The 17489-nt window shown below is 48.5% G+C and overlaps 1 protein-coding gene across 5 annotated transcripts in view; it reads left to right on the top strand.

The window, feature by feature from the left end:
* The window catches only part of LOC115149415 (spermatid perinuclear RNA-binding protein), a gene marked incomplete at its 5' end in the record, with an annotated part of 123730 nt that overhangs the window by 93471 nt on the left and 12770 nt on the right, over positions 1 to 17489 (top strand). For all 5 annotated transcript variants that reach the window (XM_029692250.1, XM_029692249.1, XM_029692247.1 and 2 more), the window contains 3 exon segments: positions 8768 to 8911; positions 10709 to 10843; positions 15008 to 15148. In XM_029692250.1, coding sequence (XP_029548110.1) covers positions 8768 to 8911; positions 10709 to 10843; positions 15008 to 15148 — 420 coding nt within the window.

Genomic DNA, 17489 nt, shown 5'->3' with positions numbered 1-17489 from the left:
TTGATGCGCTCTACCTGCCCATTACTCTCGGGGTGGAACCCCGAGGTCAGGATGACCGAGACCCCCAGCCTCTCCATAAACGATTTCCATACCCTGGATGTAAACTGGGGACCCCGATCAGATACGATGTCCTCGGGCACCCCATAGTGCCGGAAGACGTGAGTGAACAGGGCCTCTGCGGTCTGCAGGGCCGTAGGAAGACCGGGCAAAGGGAGCAGACGGCAGGACTTAGAGAACCTGTCCACAACGACCAGGATCGCCGTGTTCCCCTGAGACGGCGGGAGATCCGTAAGGAAATCCACCGAGAGGTGAGTCCAGGGCCGCTGTGGAACAGGGAGGGGCTGTAATTTCCCTCGAGGTAGGTGCCTAGGAGCCTTACACTGAGCGCATACTGAACAGGACGAGACATAACGCCGGACATCCTCAGCCAAGGTGGGCCACCAGTACCTCCCCTTCAGGCCCCGCACTGTCCGTTCCACCCCAGGATGACCCGAGGAGGGTAGAGTATGGGACCATCGGATCAGGCGATCGCGAACACCAAGCGGAACGTATTTCAGGCCCACGGGACACTGCGGTGGAGTAGGTTCTGACCGACCCGCCCGCTCGATGTCCGCATCCACCTCCCATACCACCGGTGCCACCAGACAGGAGGCGGGAAGTATGGGAGTAGGATCGATGGTCCGCTCCTCGGTGTCGTAGAGACGCGACAGTGCGTCAGCCTTCCGGTTCCGGGAACCTGGAATGTACGAGAGAGTGAAGTTAAACCTCGTAAAAAACATGGCCCACCTTGCCTGACGGGGATTAAGCCTCCTCGCTGCCCGAATATACTCCAGGTTACGGTGGTCGGTCCAGATGAGAAAAGGGTGACGTGCCCCCTCAAGCCAATGTCTCCACACCGTCAAAGCTCTGACCACGGCTAACAGCTCCCGGTCCCCCACATCATAATTGCGCTCCGCCGGGCTCAGCTTCTTAGAAAAGAATGCGAATGGGCGGAGCTTCGGTGGAACGCCCGAACGCTGCGACAGCACAGCTCCTACCCCAGCCTCGGACGCGTCCACCTCCACTATAAATGGCAAAGAGGGGTCCGGATGCGCCAGGACAGGTGCATTGGTGAACAGAACCTTCAGACGATGGAAGGCTCTGTCCGCCTCTGCTGACCATCGTAGCCGCACCGGCCCCCCCTTCATCAGTGAGGTAATGGGAGCTGCTACCTGGCCAAAACCCCGGATAAACCTCCGATAATAATTAGCGAACCCCAAGAACCGCTGCACCTCCTTCACAGTGGCTGGGGTTGGCCAATTACGCACAGCCGTCACGCGGTCACACTCCACCTCCACCCCCGAGGTGGAAATGCAATATCCTAGAAATGAGACGGCTCTTTTGAAGAACTCACATTTCTCAGCCTTAACGTATAGGTTATGCTCCAGCAGCCGCCCAAGCACTTTACGCACCAGGGACACATGCTCGGCGCGTGTGGCGGAGCAGATCAGGATGTCATCGATGTACACCACCACACCCTGCCCGAGCATGTCCCTAAGGACCTCGTCCACAAAGGATTGGAAGACAGCGGGAGCATTCTTTAACCCATACGGCATGACGAGGTACTCATAATGGCCCGATGTGGTACTAAATGCGGTTTTCCACTTGTCTCCATCTCGGATACGCACCAAGTTATACGCACTCCTGAGATCCAATTTCGTGAAGAAGCGCGCCCCGTGAAATGACTCCACTGCTGTAGCAATGAGAGGTAGCGGGTAGCTGAAACCCACTGTGATAGCATTTAGACCTCTATAGTCAATGCACGGGCGCAGACCTCCCTCCTTCTTCTTCTTCACGAAAAAGAAGCTCGAGGAGACGGGGGATTTAGAGGGCCGAATGTATCCCTGTCTCAAAGACTCAGTGACGTATGTATCCATAGCCACTGTCTCCTCCTGAGACAGAGGATACACGTGACTCCTCGGAAGGACCGCGTCGGCCTGGAGGTTTATCGCACAATCCCCTCGTCGATGGGGTGGTAATAGAGTCGCCTTCGTCTTACTGAAAGCGATAGCCAAATCGGCATACTCTGAGGGAATGTGCACGGTGGAGACTTGGTCTGGACTCTCCACCGTAGTCGCACCGATGGAAACTCCTATGCACCTACCTGAGCACTCCCTCGACCACCCCGTAAGAGCCCTCTGTCTCCACGAAATCTGGGGGTTGTGTGTGGCTAGCCAGGGGATTCCCAGTACCACTGGGAACGCTGGGGAGTCAATGATGAACAGGCTGATACGCTCCACATGACCCCCCCACGTCTGCATAACCAGTGGCACGGTGACCTCCCCTACTTGGCCTGACCCTAGCGGTCGACTATCTAGGGCGTGCACAGGGAAGGGGTGGTCCAGCTGAACCCGGGGAATCCCTAACCTCTCAGCTAACCCATGGTCCATAAAACTCCCAGCTGCACCTGAATCGACTAGCGCCTTATACTGGAAGTGAGGGGAAAAATTAGGAAAACAAACGGAGGTGTACAAGTGGTCGACAGGGGGCTCTGGGTGTGGCTGGTGCGGACTCACCTGGGGGGCCGAAGCAGTGCTCTGCCTGCCCTCCGAACTCCCGGAGGGACCTCTCCAGCACCGGTCCACAGTGTCTCCTCTGCGTCCACATCGGGTGCAGGAGAGACCCCCCCCTCCGGTCCTCCTCGGTGCAGCCCCCCCTATCTCCATGGGCTGTGGAGCGGGAGGACTGGTAGGTGGAACGAACAGGCCCCGACTGGAACGTCCCCGGGGAGCCAGCAGGTTGTCCAATCTAATGGACAAATCCACCAGTTGGTCCAGAGTGGAGGTGTTGTCCCTACATGCCAGCTCCCGGCGGACGTCCTCGCGAAGGCTGCACCTATAGTGGTCTATTAGGGCCCGCTCGTTCCACCCCGATCCAGCGGCGAGAGTCCGGAATTCCAACGCGAAATCCTGAGCGGTCCTCGTCTCCTGTCTCAAATGGAATAGTAGCTCACCCGCCGCCCTGCACTCCGGGGGATGATCGAAAACCGCCCGGAAGCGGCGGGTGAACTCAGGGTAGTCACCCCGGGCCGAGTCTGGACCATCCCAGACCGCATTGGCCCATTCCAGGGCTCGACCCGTGAGACACGAGACGAGGACGCTCACCCTCTCTTCGTCGGAGGGAGGTGGGCGGACGGTCGCCAGGTACAGTTCCAGTTGGAGGAGGAACCCCTTGCACCCAGCGGCCGTCCCATCGAACTCCCTGGGAGGTGAAATCCGGATCCCGCTGGCACCCGCTTCAGTGGATGTGGGTAGGGGCGCAGGGTGAGGGACCGGAGCTGGTCCTGCTGGGGAGGCACTTCTCTCCCATCTCTCCAACCGGGCCAACACCTGATCCATGGCCGAGCCTAGGCGGTGGAGGAGGCCGGCATGCTGGGAGACCTGCTCAGCCTCCTGCTGACTCCTTCAGTTTCGGTGCGGGATTCTGTCACGATTGATTTGGACTGGCGGATAGGCGGAATCAAATGCAGGAGACAGAGGTGCTGGAGGTGAGTGTCTTTTAATACAACTGACACACACAAACGCCGAAAAGCACAGGGCGCTATACAAAGTTCACGTATTTTTTTAACTGCGCCCATAAAACACAAAATATAATTCCAAGGCGCAAAAGGCAAGGAGCGCAGCCCGGTAAATCCCTCGACAAAACTGTCGGAAACACAATGTAGACAATAAACAATCCCGCACAAAATCCCAACTGAAAACACACATTAAATAAGTCCCCACTAATGACATACACAAAACAGGTGCGGAACAGACAGACAAAACTAAACGACACAGAAACAACGATCGGTGGCAGCTAATAGGCCGGCGACGACGCCCGCCGAGCGCCGCCCGACCGAGGAGGGACGCCACTCTCGTTGGAACCTGTGACACCGCCTCTACCCTCTGTTCTGTTGGTGAGATAATAAACCTCCTCTACCCTCTGTTCCGTTGGCGAGATAATAAACCGCCTCTACCCTCTGTTCTGTTGGTGAGATAATAAACCGCCTCTACCCTCTGTTCCGTTGGCGAGATAATAAACCGCCTCTACCCTCTGTTCTGTTGGTGAGATAATAAACCTCCTCTACCCTCTGTTCCGTTGGCGAGATAATAAACCGCCTCTACCCTCTGTTCTGTTGGTGAGATAATAAACCGCCTCTACCCTCTGTTCCGTTGGCGAGATAATAAACCGCCTCTACCCTCTGTTCTGTTGGTGAGATAATAAACCGCCTCTACCCTCTGTTCTGTTGGCGAGATAATAAACCGCCTCTACCCTCTAGCCGTTGGCGAGATAATTAACCGCCTCCACCCTCTGTTCCGTTGGCGAGATAATAAACCGCCTCTACCCTCTGTTCTGTTGGCGAGATAATAAACCGCCTCTACCCTCTGTTCTGTTGGCGAGATAATAAACCGCCTCTATCCTCTGTTCCGTTGGCGAGATAATAAACCCCCTCTACCCTCTGTTCTGTTGGCGAGATAATAAACCGCCTCTATCCTCTGTTCCGTTGGCGAGATAATTAACCGCCTCTACCCTCTGTTCCGGTGGCGAGATAATAAATCGCCTCTACCCTCTGTTCTGTTGGTGAGATAATAAACCTCCTCTACCCTCTGTTCCGTTGGCGAGATAATTAACCGCCTCCACCCTCTGTTCCGTTGGCGAGATAATAAACCGCCTCTACCCTCTGTTCTGTTGGTGAGATAATAAATCGCCTCTACCCTCTAGCCGTTGGCGAGATAATTAACCGCCTCTACCCTCTGTTCCGTTGGCGAGATAATAAACCGCCTCTACCCTCTGTTCCGTTGGCGGGATAATAAACCGCCTCTACCCTCTGTTCCGTTGGCGGGATAATAAACCTCCTCTACCCTCTGTTCCGTTGGCGGGATAATAAACCGCCTCTACCCTCTGTTCCGTTGGCGAGGTAATAAACTGCCTCTACCCTCTGTTCCGTTAGCAAGGTAATAAACCGCCTCTACCCTCTGTTCTGTTAGCAAGGTAATAAACTGCCTCTACCCTCTGTTCCGTTAGCAAGGTAATAAACCGCCTCTACCCTCTGTCCTGTTAGCAAGGTAATAAACTGCCTCTACCCTCTGTCCTGTTAGCAAGGTAATAAACTGCCTCTACCCTCTGTCCTGTTAGCAAACTTAGTCACTAGAGAACAAACTTGACGAGTTCTGTTTTACACTATCCTATCAACTGGACCTGAAGAACTGTAATATTCTATGTTTGACGGCGTCGTGGCTGGACATGGATAATATACATCTCGCTGGCTTTTCCATGCATCGTCAAGACGGGTCGGCAGCCTTGGGTAAGATGAGGGGGGAGGGGTGTGTCTCTCTGTAAACAACAGCTGGTGCGCAATCTCTAATAATATTAAGGAAGTCTTGAGTTTTTGCTTGCCTGAGTTAGAATACTTCATGGTAAGCTGTAGGCCATACTATATATCAAGAGAGTTTTCATCTATATTTTTTGTATCTGTCTATTTACCACCACAAACTGATGCTGGCAATAAAACCGCACTCAACGAGCTGCATAGGGCCATAATCAAACAAGAAGATCCACACCCAGAGACAGCGCTTCTCGTGGCCAGTGATTTTAATGCAGGAAACATTTTTTACCAACATGTCACCTATGCAACTAGAGGCGAAAAAATCTAGATGACCTTTACTCCACTCACAGAAACGCATACAAGGCTCTCCCTTGCCCTCTGACCATAACTCTATCCTCCTGATTCCTCCTTACAAGCAAAAACTGAAACTGGAAGTACCAGTGTTCCGATGAAGCGGATTCTAAGCTACAGTACTGTTTCGCTAGTACAGACTGAAATATGTTCCGGGATTTATCTGGTGGCATTGAAGAGTTTACCACATCATTCACCGGCTTCATTAATAAGTACATCGACGACGTCGTCCCCACTGTGACTGGACGTACGTACGTATCCCAACAACCTCCCCCTCAACATCAGCAATAGATAGATAGGAGCTGATCCTGGACTACAGGAAACAGAATGCCAATCACGCCCCCCATCCACATCGACAGGGCTGTAGTGGAGCGGGTCGAGAGCTTCAAGTTCCTCTGTGTCCACATCACTACGGGATTTACATGGTCCAGACACACCAAGACAGTCGTGAAGAAGGCACGACACTGCCTCTTTCCCATCAGGAGGCTGAAAAGGTTTGGCATGGGTCCTCAGATCCTCAAAAGGTTCTACAACTGCACCATTGAGAGCATCTTGACTGGCTGCATCACCACTTGGTATGGCAACTGCTTGGAATCTGACCACAAGGCAGTACAGATGGTGGAGTGTTAGGCTGAGTACATCACTGAGGCCGAGCTCCCTACCATCCAGGTCCTCTATACCAGGCGGTGTCAGAGGAAGGCCTGAACATATCTCAAAGATTCCAGCCACCCAAGTCATAGACTGTTCTCTCTGCTACCGCACGGCAAGTAGTACCGATGCACCAAGTCTGGAACCAACAGGACCCTGAACAGCTTCTACCCCCAAGCCATAAGACTGCTAAATAATTAGCTAAATAGTTAACCAAATAGCTACCTGGACTATCTGCATTGCCCTCTTTTTGCACTCTTTTGTCTCATCAAACACTGCTGCTACTGTTTATCTATCCTGTTACCTAGTCATTTGACCCCTACTGTACCTATATGTACATATTTACCTCAATGACCTCGTACCCCTGCACATTGACTCAGTACTGGTACCCAGTGTATATAGCTAAGTTATCGTTACTCATCGTGTTACTATTTTTCTACCTTTCTCTGTAATGTTGGGAAGGTCCCGTATGTAAGCATTTAACCTATGGTCCACACCTGTTGTTTTCGAAGCATGTGACAAATAACATTTGATATGATTTGATTTGTGAGTGTGTTTTACAATGCAGTGTACAGTGTGGGAGTGTTGCAGGCTTTTCAGACTACTGAGCTGAGCTGTACTTTGCCGGCCTGCTTACACATTCACCATACTAGATGGAGCGGTGCTAGGAAGGAGTGTGAAACTAATACCTCTGAGCCGGGTCGGTTCAGCCCGGGTCGGTGTGATAGAACTAGTAGATAGTACTAATAGTTGTATAGTAGCAACAGCATGGGGGCATTAGTGTTTGTACACAGGGTCACAGTCTAGACAGACAGATAGGTAATATTATTGTATAAGATATTATATAAGTAAGTTAGGAGGCCAGAGACACATCTGTTGTGTTGTGTGAGCAGAGGAGAGGAGAGGAGAGCAAGTGTCGGCCATACAGTGTTGTGTTGTTGGGCTCCAGTTGTGGTCACACAGGGATGACTCTAACCCCTCCGCCCCCCTACTGGATACTGTGGGGTAAGGCGGCCAAATCCGTGTAATCCCAAAGTTGTTGTGAACAAAGAGACTCTCCCAAGCATAGAGCTGGGATGATCCTCTATCCTCCAACTGTTGCCATAAAAGGTCCCGATGCTACTCAGCTGCACTCTGCTTCTTCGCTGCTTTGATCTGGTGCCGCGGGGACGCACGCGCCGGGACGCACGCGCCGGGACGCACGCGCCGGGACGTAGCTGAGGACACCGAGGTCCGGACCTCTGTAATGTTTTCAAAAAACTGTTGAGAGTTAAAATGTTTTGAAACTTGGTTGTGCATCAGCAGTTTTCCTCTTGTAATATGTCACTCAGTTAAGAGGCAAGTAGCCTAGAGGTTAGAGCGTTGGGCCTCTTGTAATATGTCACTCAGTTAAGAGGCAGGTAGTCTAGAGGTTAGAGCGTAACTGAAAGATTGCTGTTTCGAATCCCTGAGCCGACAAGGCTCTGTCGATGTGCCCTTGAGCCAGGCACTTAACCCTAAGTGGTCCTGTAAGTGGCTCTGGATACACTGCTAATGACTAGAATAAGTCAGCCCATGCCAGTACTACTTTGTTTTATTGGTAAATTAGTCTAGTTAGTCTAGCCAGCTATCTAAACTTGTAATAACCATGGCTGAATTACCGACCTAGCACGCAGGTCACCTCAAGGGGGGCCTACATTGATTTCTCACTCAAATACAATATTAACATGAAATAAGTCATGCAAAATGTTTAGAATTGCAGGAAATTAGCTGTAAAACTGCAACAACAAGAAAGTTCCATAAAGCAAACATATTTGTTTACCTTTTGTAAATAAAATACATGTTCTGCTAACAGATCTGAGTTAATGTGTAGAGGCTTAGTGTATAGCTAATAGGCTGTGTGTTTGTAGATGAACTTCACTAAAACTCAGACCCTGGTAATGGCCCTGCGCGCGCGACTGTGTGTATGCATGTCTATGTGCGCGTGTGTGTGTGCGTGCATGTCCAGCTGCAGCACAATCACCAATTTGGGTCAGACACAAAGGGTGTTCCTGTTCCATCCACACAGAGAATGGTACCGGTCTACTGACTACAGAAGCCCCAACAGTACTGTGCTGCTGCTGGTGAATTAGCCTGTAGGGAACCTGGTATTATAGTAATACAGTGTTGGAGATTAAACTCAGTCACTCAGAACCAGAATTCAGGACCGACAGTAGTATTGTTAAGAAGTGAATGAACATTGGGATAGTTTTAGAGGAAGGAATCAGAAGTGGTTGGATATGGATTTGTGCCTGACTTGCTTTCATTCCTCTTCATCTCCTCTTCCTCCATCTATTCCTCCCCACTTTCTCACTTCCACCTCTCCTCCTCTCCTCTTTCTCTTCTAATCCTCCTCCACTTCTCTCTATCGTTCTTCCGCCTATCCTCCTCTCCTCCTCTGTCTAGGTCCTTCAGGCGATGGGTTACCCCACAGGGTTTGATACGGACCTGGACTGCAGTGCAGACGAGAAGTCAGACGGAGAGGGGAGGAGTGAATCGTCCACACACAGCAATAACACAACACACTCAGACAGCTCAAATACACTGGAGGTACACCACACACACACACACACACACACACACACACACACACACACACACACACACACACACACACACACACACACACACACACACACACACACACACACACACACACCACACACACAAACACACACACACTTTACATACTTTATTTGAATCCACCAATCAAATGTACAAGAAAAGGATCCGAACATTTCAAAGGTCCCTGTATACATGGCGCTCAAGGGTACAGGAAACATCTCCTTCTCCAAACAGCTAGGCTGCCCACGACAGCTGAAACAGAGCAGTACCTAGCCAACTTGTCTCCTTCTCCAAACAGCTAGGCTGCCCACGACAGCTGAAACAGAGCAGTACCTAGCCAATTGCTTTGCCCCAGTTTTTGTCTGACCCACAATCTGGAGGCCACGCCCTGCAAGTCTGTGTACCTGGCCGAGACTGCCAAATATCAGCGCCACCAGCTTGCACCTACACCCGAGGCATCCCAGCGTGCCACAAGGGGCTGGTATTTAAGCAGCTTCTTGGCATCCTTCTATGAACTGCAGCCATTGACAACATGGGCAATGGACTCCATTACATTTGACTCATGTAGAATACAAAATGGATCATGGTTTGCAGGATACCAGAGTGCTAGATCATATTTTGTTGGTAGAACTTGCAGCCTTAACAGTAAAGGTGAGAATGTCCTTACCAACGGCAGCATTCTGGTACATGGAGACAGAGTGGTCAGCATTGTCTTTGATGAGCATAACATATCTACATGTATATGGGTATCCATAATAAATTAACAATGAAAATGTCCCTGTCTCGTAAGGGACACGCGTGCACACACACACACACACGCAAGGCCACCAGAAGCAATATACACTACATGACCAAAAGTATATGGACACCTGCTCGTGGAACATTTCATTCCAAAATCATGGGCATTAATATGGAGTTGATCCCCCTTTGCTGCTATAACAGCCTCCACTCTTCTGAGAAGGCTTTTCACTAGATGTTGGAACATTGCTGCAGGGACTTGCTTCCATTCAGCCACTAGAGAATTAGTGAGGTCGGTCACGGATGTTGGGCGATTAGGCCTGGCTCTCAGTCGGCCTTCAAATTCATCCCAGAGGTGTTCAATGGGGTTGAGGTCAGGGCTCTATGCAGGCCAGTCAAGTTCTTCCACATCGATCTTGTCAAACCATTTCTGTATGGACCTCACTTTGTGCATGGGGGCATTGTCATGCTAAAACAGGAAAGTGCCTTCCCACTGGAAGCACAGAAATGTCATTGTATGCTGTAGCGTTAAGATTTCCCTTCACTGGAACTAACTTAGCCCAAACCATGAAAAACAGCCCCAGACCATTATTCCTCCTCCACCAAACTTTACAGTTGGCACAATGCATTCGGGCAAGTAGAATTCTCCTGGCATCCGCCAAACCCAGATTCGTCCATCGGACTGCCAGATGTTGAAGCATGATTCATCACTCCAGAGAATGCGTTTCCACTGTTCCAGAGTCCAATGGTGGCGAGCTTTACACCACTCCAGCCAACGCTCGGCATTGCGCATGGTGATCTTAGTCTTGTGTGTGGCTGCTCGGTCATGGAAACCCCTTGTTTGTCAATGGAGAATGCATGGCTGTGTGCTCGATTTTAAACACTTGTCAGCCACAGGTGTGGCTGAAATAGCCAAATCCACTAATTTGAAGGGGTGTCCACATACTTTTGTATATATAGTGTAGATTCTCTGGTGATCCAGTGTTGCTGGTTATGTTATCTGTTGGTAATCAGATTTTTTTTTCTGTTCTTGTGGTCTCGCAGGTTCGAACTCAGGGTCCTATTCTGACGGCCAGCGGTAAGAACCCCGTCATGGAGCTCAATGAGAAACGCAGAGGTCTGAAGTACGAGCTCATATCAGAGAGCGGGGGCAGCCATGACAAACGCTTCGCCATGGAGGTGAGGAATGCACCGGCCATTTCTCCACTGGAACAGTATATAAGACACACACACACACACACACACACACACACACACACTGCTCTGGAGGGAGTCATTCCTCCCTCCAGAGCAGTGTTGTGTTGTCCCATCCAGTCATTCCTCCCTCCAGAGCAGTGTTGTGTGGTCTGATCCAGTCATTCCTCCCTCCAGAGCAGTGTTGTGTGGTCTGATCCAGTCATTCCTCCCTCCAGAGCAGTGTTGTGTGGTCTGATCCAGTCATTCCTCCCTCCAGAGCAGTGTTGTGTGGTCTGATCCAGTCATTCCTCCCTCCAGAGCAGTGTTGTGTGGTCTGATCCAGTCATTCCTCCCTCCAGAGCAGTGTTGTCCCATCCAGTCATTCCTCCCTCCAGAGCAGTGTTGTGTTGTCCCATCCAGTCATTCCTCCCTCCAGAGCAGTGTTGTGTGGTCTGATCCAGTCATTCCTCCCTCCAGAGCAGTGTTGTGTTGTCCCATCCAGTCATTCCTCCCTCCAGAGCAGTGTTGTGTTGTCCCATCCAGTCATTCCTCCCTCCAGAGCAGTGTTGTGTGGTCTGATCCAGTCATTCCTCCCTCCAGAGCAGTGTTGTCCCATCCAGTCATTCCTCCCTCCAGAGCAGTTGTGTTGTCCCATCCAGTCATTCCTCCCTCCAGAGCAGTGTTGTGTTGTCCCATCCAGTCATTCCTCCCTCCAGAGCAGTGTTGTGTGCTCTGATCCAGTCATTCCTCCCTCCAGAGCAGTGTAGTGTTGTCCCATCCAGTCATTCCTCCCTCCAGAGCAGTGTAGTGTTGTCCCATCCAGTCATTCCTCCCTCCAGAGCAGTGTTGTCCCATCCAGTCATTCCTCCCTCCAGAGCAGTGTTGTCCCATCCAGTCATTCCTCCCTCCAGAGCAGTGTTGTCCCATCCAGTCATTCCTCCCTCCAGAGCAGTGTTGTGTTGTCCCATCCAGTCATTCCTCCCTCCAGAGCAGTGTTGTGTTGTCCCATCCAGTCATTCCTCCCTCCAGAGCAGTGTTGTGTTGTCCCATCCAGTCATTCCTCCCTCCAGAGCAGTGTTGTGTTGTCCCATCCAGTCATTCCTCCCTCCAGAGCAGTGTTGTGTTGTCTCATCCAGTCATTCCTCCCTCCACTCACTCAGCTGTGATGTTTTCTGTCACGCCTCAGTGACTCAGTGATAGATTCACATCAATTTGCGGAGGTCAAGTCTGTCACACCTGACATGTAGTGTGTTTCCTGTCTGATGGATGCAGGTGTTGGAGCTATATATCCTTCCTCTGGCTGGTGTCATTAGTCAGCACCAGCACCAGTAGCAATACAATACCACCAGACATACTGGATATCTCTATACCACCAGACATACAGGATATCTCTATACTATACCACCAGACATACAGGATATCTCTATACCACCAGACATACAGGATATCTCTATACCACCAGACATACAGGATATCTCTATACCACCAGACATACAGGATATCTCTATACCACCAGACATACTGGATATCTCTATACTATACCACCAGTCATACAGGATATCTCTATACCACCAGACATACTGGATATCTCTATACTATACCACCAGACATACAGGATATCTCTATACTATACCTCTAGACATACAGGATAGCTCTATACAATACCACCAGACATACTGGATATCTCTATACCACCAGACATACAGGATATCTCTATACTATACCACCAGACATACAGGATATCTCTATACTATACCACCAGACATACTGGATATCTCTATACCACCAGACATACTGGATATCTCTATACCACTAGACATACAGGATATCTCTATACTATACCACCAGACATACAAGATATCTCTGTACCACCAGACATACAGGATATCTCTATACTATACCACCAGACATACAGGATATCTCTATACCACCAGACATACAGGATATCTCTGTACCACCAGATATACAGGATATCTCTATACTATACCACCAGACATACAGGATATCTCTATACTATACGACCAGACATACTGGATATCTCTATACCACTAGACATACAGGATATCTCTGTACCACCAGATATACAGGATATCTCTATACTATACCACCAAACATACTGGATATCTCTATACTATACCACCAGACATACTGGATATCTCTATACTATACCACCAGACATACTGGATATCTCTATACTATACCACCAGACATACTGGATATCTCCATACCACCAGACATACTGGATATCTCTATACCACCAGACATACAGGATATCTCTATACCACCAGACAGGATATCTCTATACTATACCACCAGACAGGATATCTCTATACCACCAGACATACTGGATATCTCTATACCACCAGACATACTGGATATCTCTATACAATACCACTAGACATACAGGATATCTCTATACTATACCACCAGACATACAGGATGTCTCTGTACCACCAGACATACAGGATATCTCTATACCACCAGACAGGATATCTCTATACTATACCACCAGACAGGATATCTCTATACCACCAGACATACTGGATATCTCTATACCACCAGGCATACAGGATATCTCTATACCACCAGACATACAGGATATCTCTATACCACCAGACAGGATATCTCTATACTATACCACCAGACATACAGGATATCTCTATACTGTACCACCAGACATACAGGATATCTCTATACTATACCACCAGACATACAGGATATCTCTATACTATACCACCAGACATACAGGATATCTCTATACTATACCTCTAGACATACAGGATGTCTCTATACCACCAGACAGGATATCTCTATACTATACCACCAGACAGGATATCTCTATACCACCAGACATACTGGATATCTCTATACCACCAGGCATACAGGATATCTCTATACCACCAGACATACAGGATATCTCTATACCACCAGACAGGATATCTCTGTACTATACCACCAGACATACAGGATATCTCTATACTATACCTCTAGACATACAGGATATCTCTATACCACCAGACATACAGGATATCTCTATACTATACCACCAGACATACAGGATATCTCTATACTATACCACCAGACATACTGGATATCTCTATACCACCAGACATACAGGATATCTCTATACCACCAGACATACTGGATATCTCTATACTATACCACCAGACATACTGGATATCTCTATACTATACCACCAGACATACAGGATATCTCTATACTATACCACCAGACATACTGGATATCTCTATACCACCAGACATACAGGATATCTCTATACTGTACCACCAGACATACAGGATATCTCTATACTATACCACCAGACATACAGGATATCTCTATACTATACCACTAGACATACAGGATATCTCTATACTGTACCACTAGACATACAGGATATCTCTATACTATATCACCAGACATACAGGATATCTCTGTACCACCAGACATACAGGATATCTCTATACTATACCTCCAGACATACAGGATATCTCTATACTATACCACCAGACAGGATATCTCTATACTATACCACCAGACATACAGGATATCTCTGTACCACCACCATATAGGATATCTCTATACCACCAGACATACAGGATATCTCTATACTATACCACCAGACAGGATATCTCTATACTATATCACCAGACAGGATATCTCTATACCACCAGACAGGATCCTGTAGTAAAACAGTAAAACAACAGTTAAAATCAAATCAGATCAAATGTGATTGGTCACATACACATGGTTAGCAGATGTTATTGTGAGTGTAGTGAATTGCTTATGCTTCTAGATCTGACAGTGCAGCAGTATCTAACAGGTAATATCTAACAAATTCCACAACAAAACCTAATACACACAATCTAGTAAAGGAATGGGATGAGAATATATAAGTATAAAATATATGGATGAGCAGTGACAGAGCGGCTAAGATGCAATAGATAGTAAAGAATAGATAGTGAAGGATACAGTATACAGTATATACATATTAGATGAGTAAATAAAATAAAAATCCTTATCGATGCAAACTCAACAGACACATCTGATCAGCTCTTCTTCACCCAACGCATGCTTACTTGAACCTACTTGTGTGTGTGTGTGTGTGTGTGTGCGTGTGTGCGTGTGTGTGTGTGTGTGTGTGTGTGTGTCTCCCTCTCTCTCCAGGTGGAGGTGGATGGTCAGAAGTTCCGGGGGGCGGGGCCTAATAAGAAGGTAGCGAAGGCATCCGCTGCATTGGCCGCTCTGGAGAAACTGTTCTCTGGTCCCAACGCCACCGCTATCAAGAAGAAGATCCCTCAACACGCTGTACGTTAGCAGTCTCTCTGATCAGCTATCAATACAGCCTGTTTACAGGAGTCTGAGTGGTCAGTTAGCAATATCTGTCTTTTAGAGCAGGGCTCTCCAGCCCTGTTCCTGGAGAGTTATCGTCCTACAGTGAGGGAAAAAAGTATTTGATCCCCTGCTGATTTTGTACGTTTTCCCAATGACAAAGAAATGATCAGTCTATCATTTTAATGGTAGGTTAATTTGAACAGTGAGAGACAGAATAACAACAAAAAAATCCAGAAAAACACATGTAAAAAATGTTATAAAATGATTTGCATTTTAATGAGGGAAATAAGTATTTGACCCCTCTGCAAAACATGACTTAGTACTTGGTGGCAAAACCCTTGTTGGTAATCACAGAGGTCAGACGTTTCTTGTAGTTGGCTACCTGGTTTGCACACAGGAGGGATTTTGTCCCACTCCTCTTTGCAGATCTTCTCCAAGTCATTAAGGTTTCGAGGCTGACGTTTGGCAACTCGAACCTTCAGCTCCCTCCACAGATTTTCTATGGGATTACAGTCTGGAGACTGGCTAGGCCAATCCAGGACCTTAATGTGCTTCTTCTTGAGCCACTCCTTTGTTGCCTTGGCCGTGTGTTTTGGGTCATTGTCATGCTGGAATACCCATCCACGACCCATTTTCAATGCCCTGGCTGAGGGAAGGAGGTTCTCACCCAACATTTTACGGTACATGGCCCCGTCCATCGTCCCTTTGATGCGGTGAAGTTGTCCTGTCCCCTTAGCAGAAAAACACCCCCAAAGCATAATGTTTCCACCTCCATGTTTGACGGTGGGGTTGGTGTTCTTGGGATCATAGGCAGCATTCTTCCTCCTCCAAACATGGCGAGTTGATGCCAAAGAGCTCAATTTTGGTCTCATCTGACCACAACACTTTCACCCAGTTGTCCTCTGAATCATTCAGATGTTCATTGGCAAACTTCAGACGGGCATGTATATGTATTCTTGAGCAGGGGGACCTTGCGGGCGCTGCAGGATTTCAGTCCTTCACGGCGTAGTGTGTTACCAATTGTTTTCTTGGTGACTATGGTCCCAGCTGCCTTGAGATCATTGCCAAGATCCTCCCGTGTAGTTCTGGGCTGATTCCTCACCGTTCTCATGATCATTGCAACTCCATGGAGCTCCAGGCCGAGGGAGATTGACAGTTCTTTTGTGTTTCTTCCATTTGTGAATAATCGCACCAACTGTTGTCATCTTCTCACCAAGCTGCTTGACGATGGTCTTGTAGCCCATTCCAGCCTTGTGTAGGTCTACAATCTTGTCCCTGACATCCTTGGAGAGCTCTTTGGTCTTGGCCATGGTGGAGAGTTTGGGATCTGATTGATTGATTGATTGCTTCTGTGGACAGGTGTCTTTTATACAGGTAACAAACTGAGATTAGGAGCACTCCCTTTAAGAGTGTGCTCCTAATCTCAGCTCGTTACCTGTATAAAAGACACCTGGGAGCCAGAAATCTTTCTGATTGAGAGGGGGTCAAATACTTATTTCCCTCATTAAAATGAAAATCAATTTATAACATTTTTGACATGCGTTTTTCTGGATTATTTTGTTGTTATTCTGTCTCTCACGGTTCAAATAAACCTACCATTAAAATTATAGACTGATCATTTCTTTGTCACTGGGCAAACGTACAAAATCAGCAGGGGATCAAATACTTTTTTCCCCTCACTGTATAGGGTTTCTCTCCAACCCTGTTCCTGTAGAGTTACCATCCTGTAGGATTTCACTCCAACCCTGTTCCTGGAGAGTTACCGTCCTGTAGGGTTTCACTCCAACCCTGTTCCTGGAGAGTTATCATCCTGTAGGGTTTCACTCCAACCCTGTTCCTGGAGAGTTACCGTCCTGTAGGGTTTCACTCCAACCCTGTTCCTGGAGAGTTACCGTCCTGTAGGGTTTCACTCCAACCCTGTTCCTGGAGAGTTACCGTCATGTAGGGTTTCACTCCAACCCTGTTCCTGGAGAGTTACCATCCTGTAGGGTTTCACTCCAACCCTGTTCCTGGAGAGTTACCGTCCTGTAGGGTTTCACTCTAACCCTGTTCCTGGAGAGTTATCATCCTGTAGGGTTTCACTCTAACCCTGTTCCTGGAGAGTTACCGTCATGTAGGGTTTCACTCCAACCCTGTTCCTGGAGAGTTATCATCCTGTAGGGTTTCACTCCAACCCTGTTCCTGGAGAGTTACCGTCCTGTAGGGTTTCACTCCAACCCTGTTCCTGGAGAGCTATCGTCCTGTAGGGTTTCACTCCAACCCTGTTCCTGGAGAGTTATCGTCCTGTAGGGTTTCACTCCAACCCTGTTCCTGG

Source organism: Salmo trutta, chromosome 15, assembly GCF_901001165.1.
Source record: "Salmo trutta chromosome 15, fSalTru1.1, whole genome shotgun sequence".
NCBI lineage: Eukaryota > Metazoa > Chordata > Actinopteri > Salmoniformes > Salmonidae > Salmo > Salmo trutta.
Note: the sequence above shows the minus strand (reverse complement) of the source record. Positions and strands in the feature narration are given on the sequence as shown.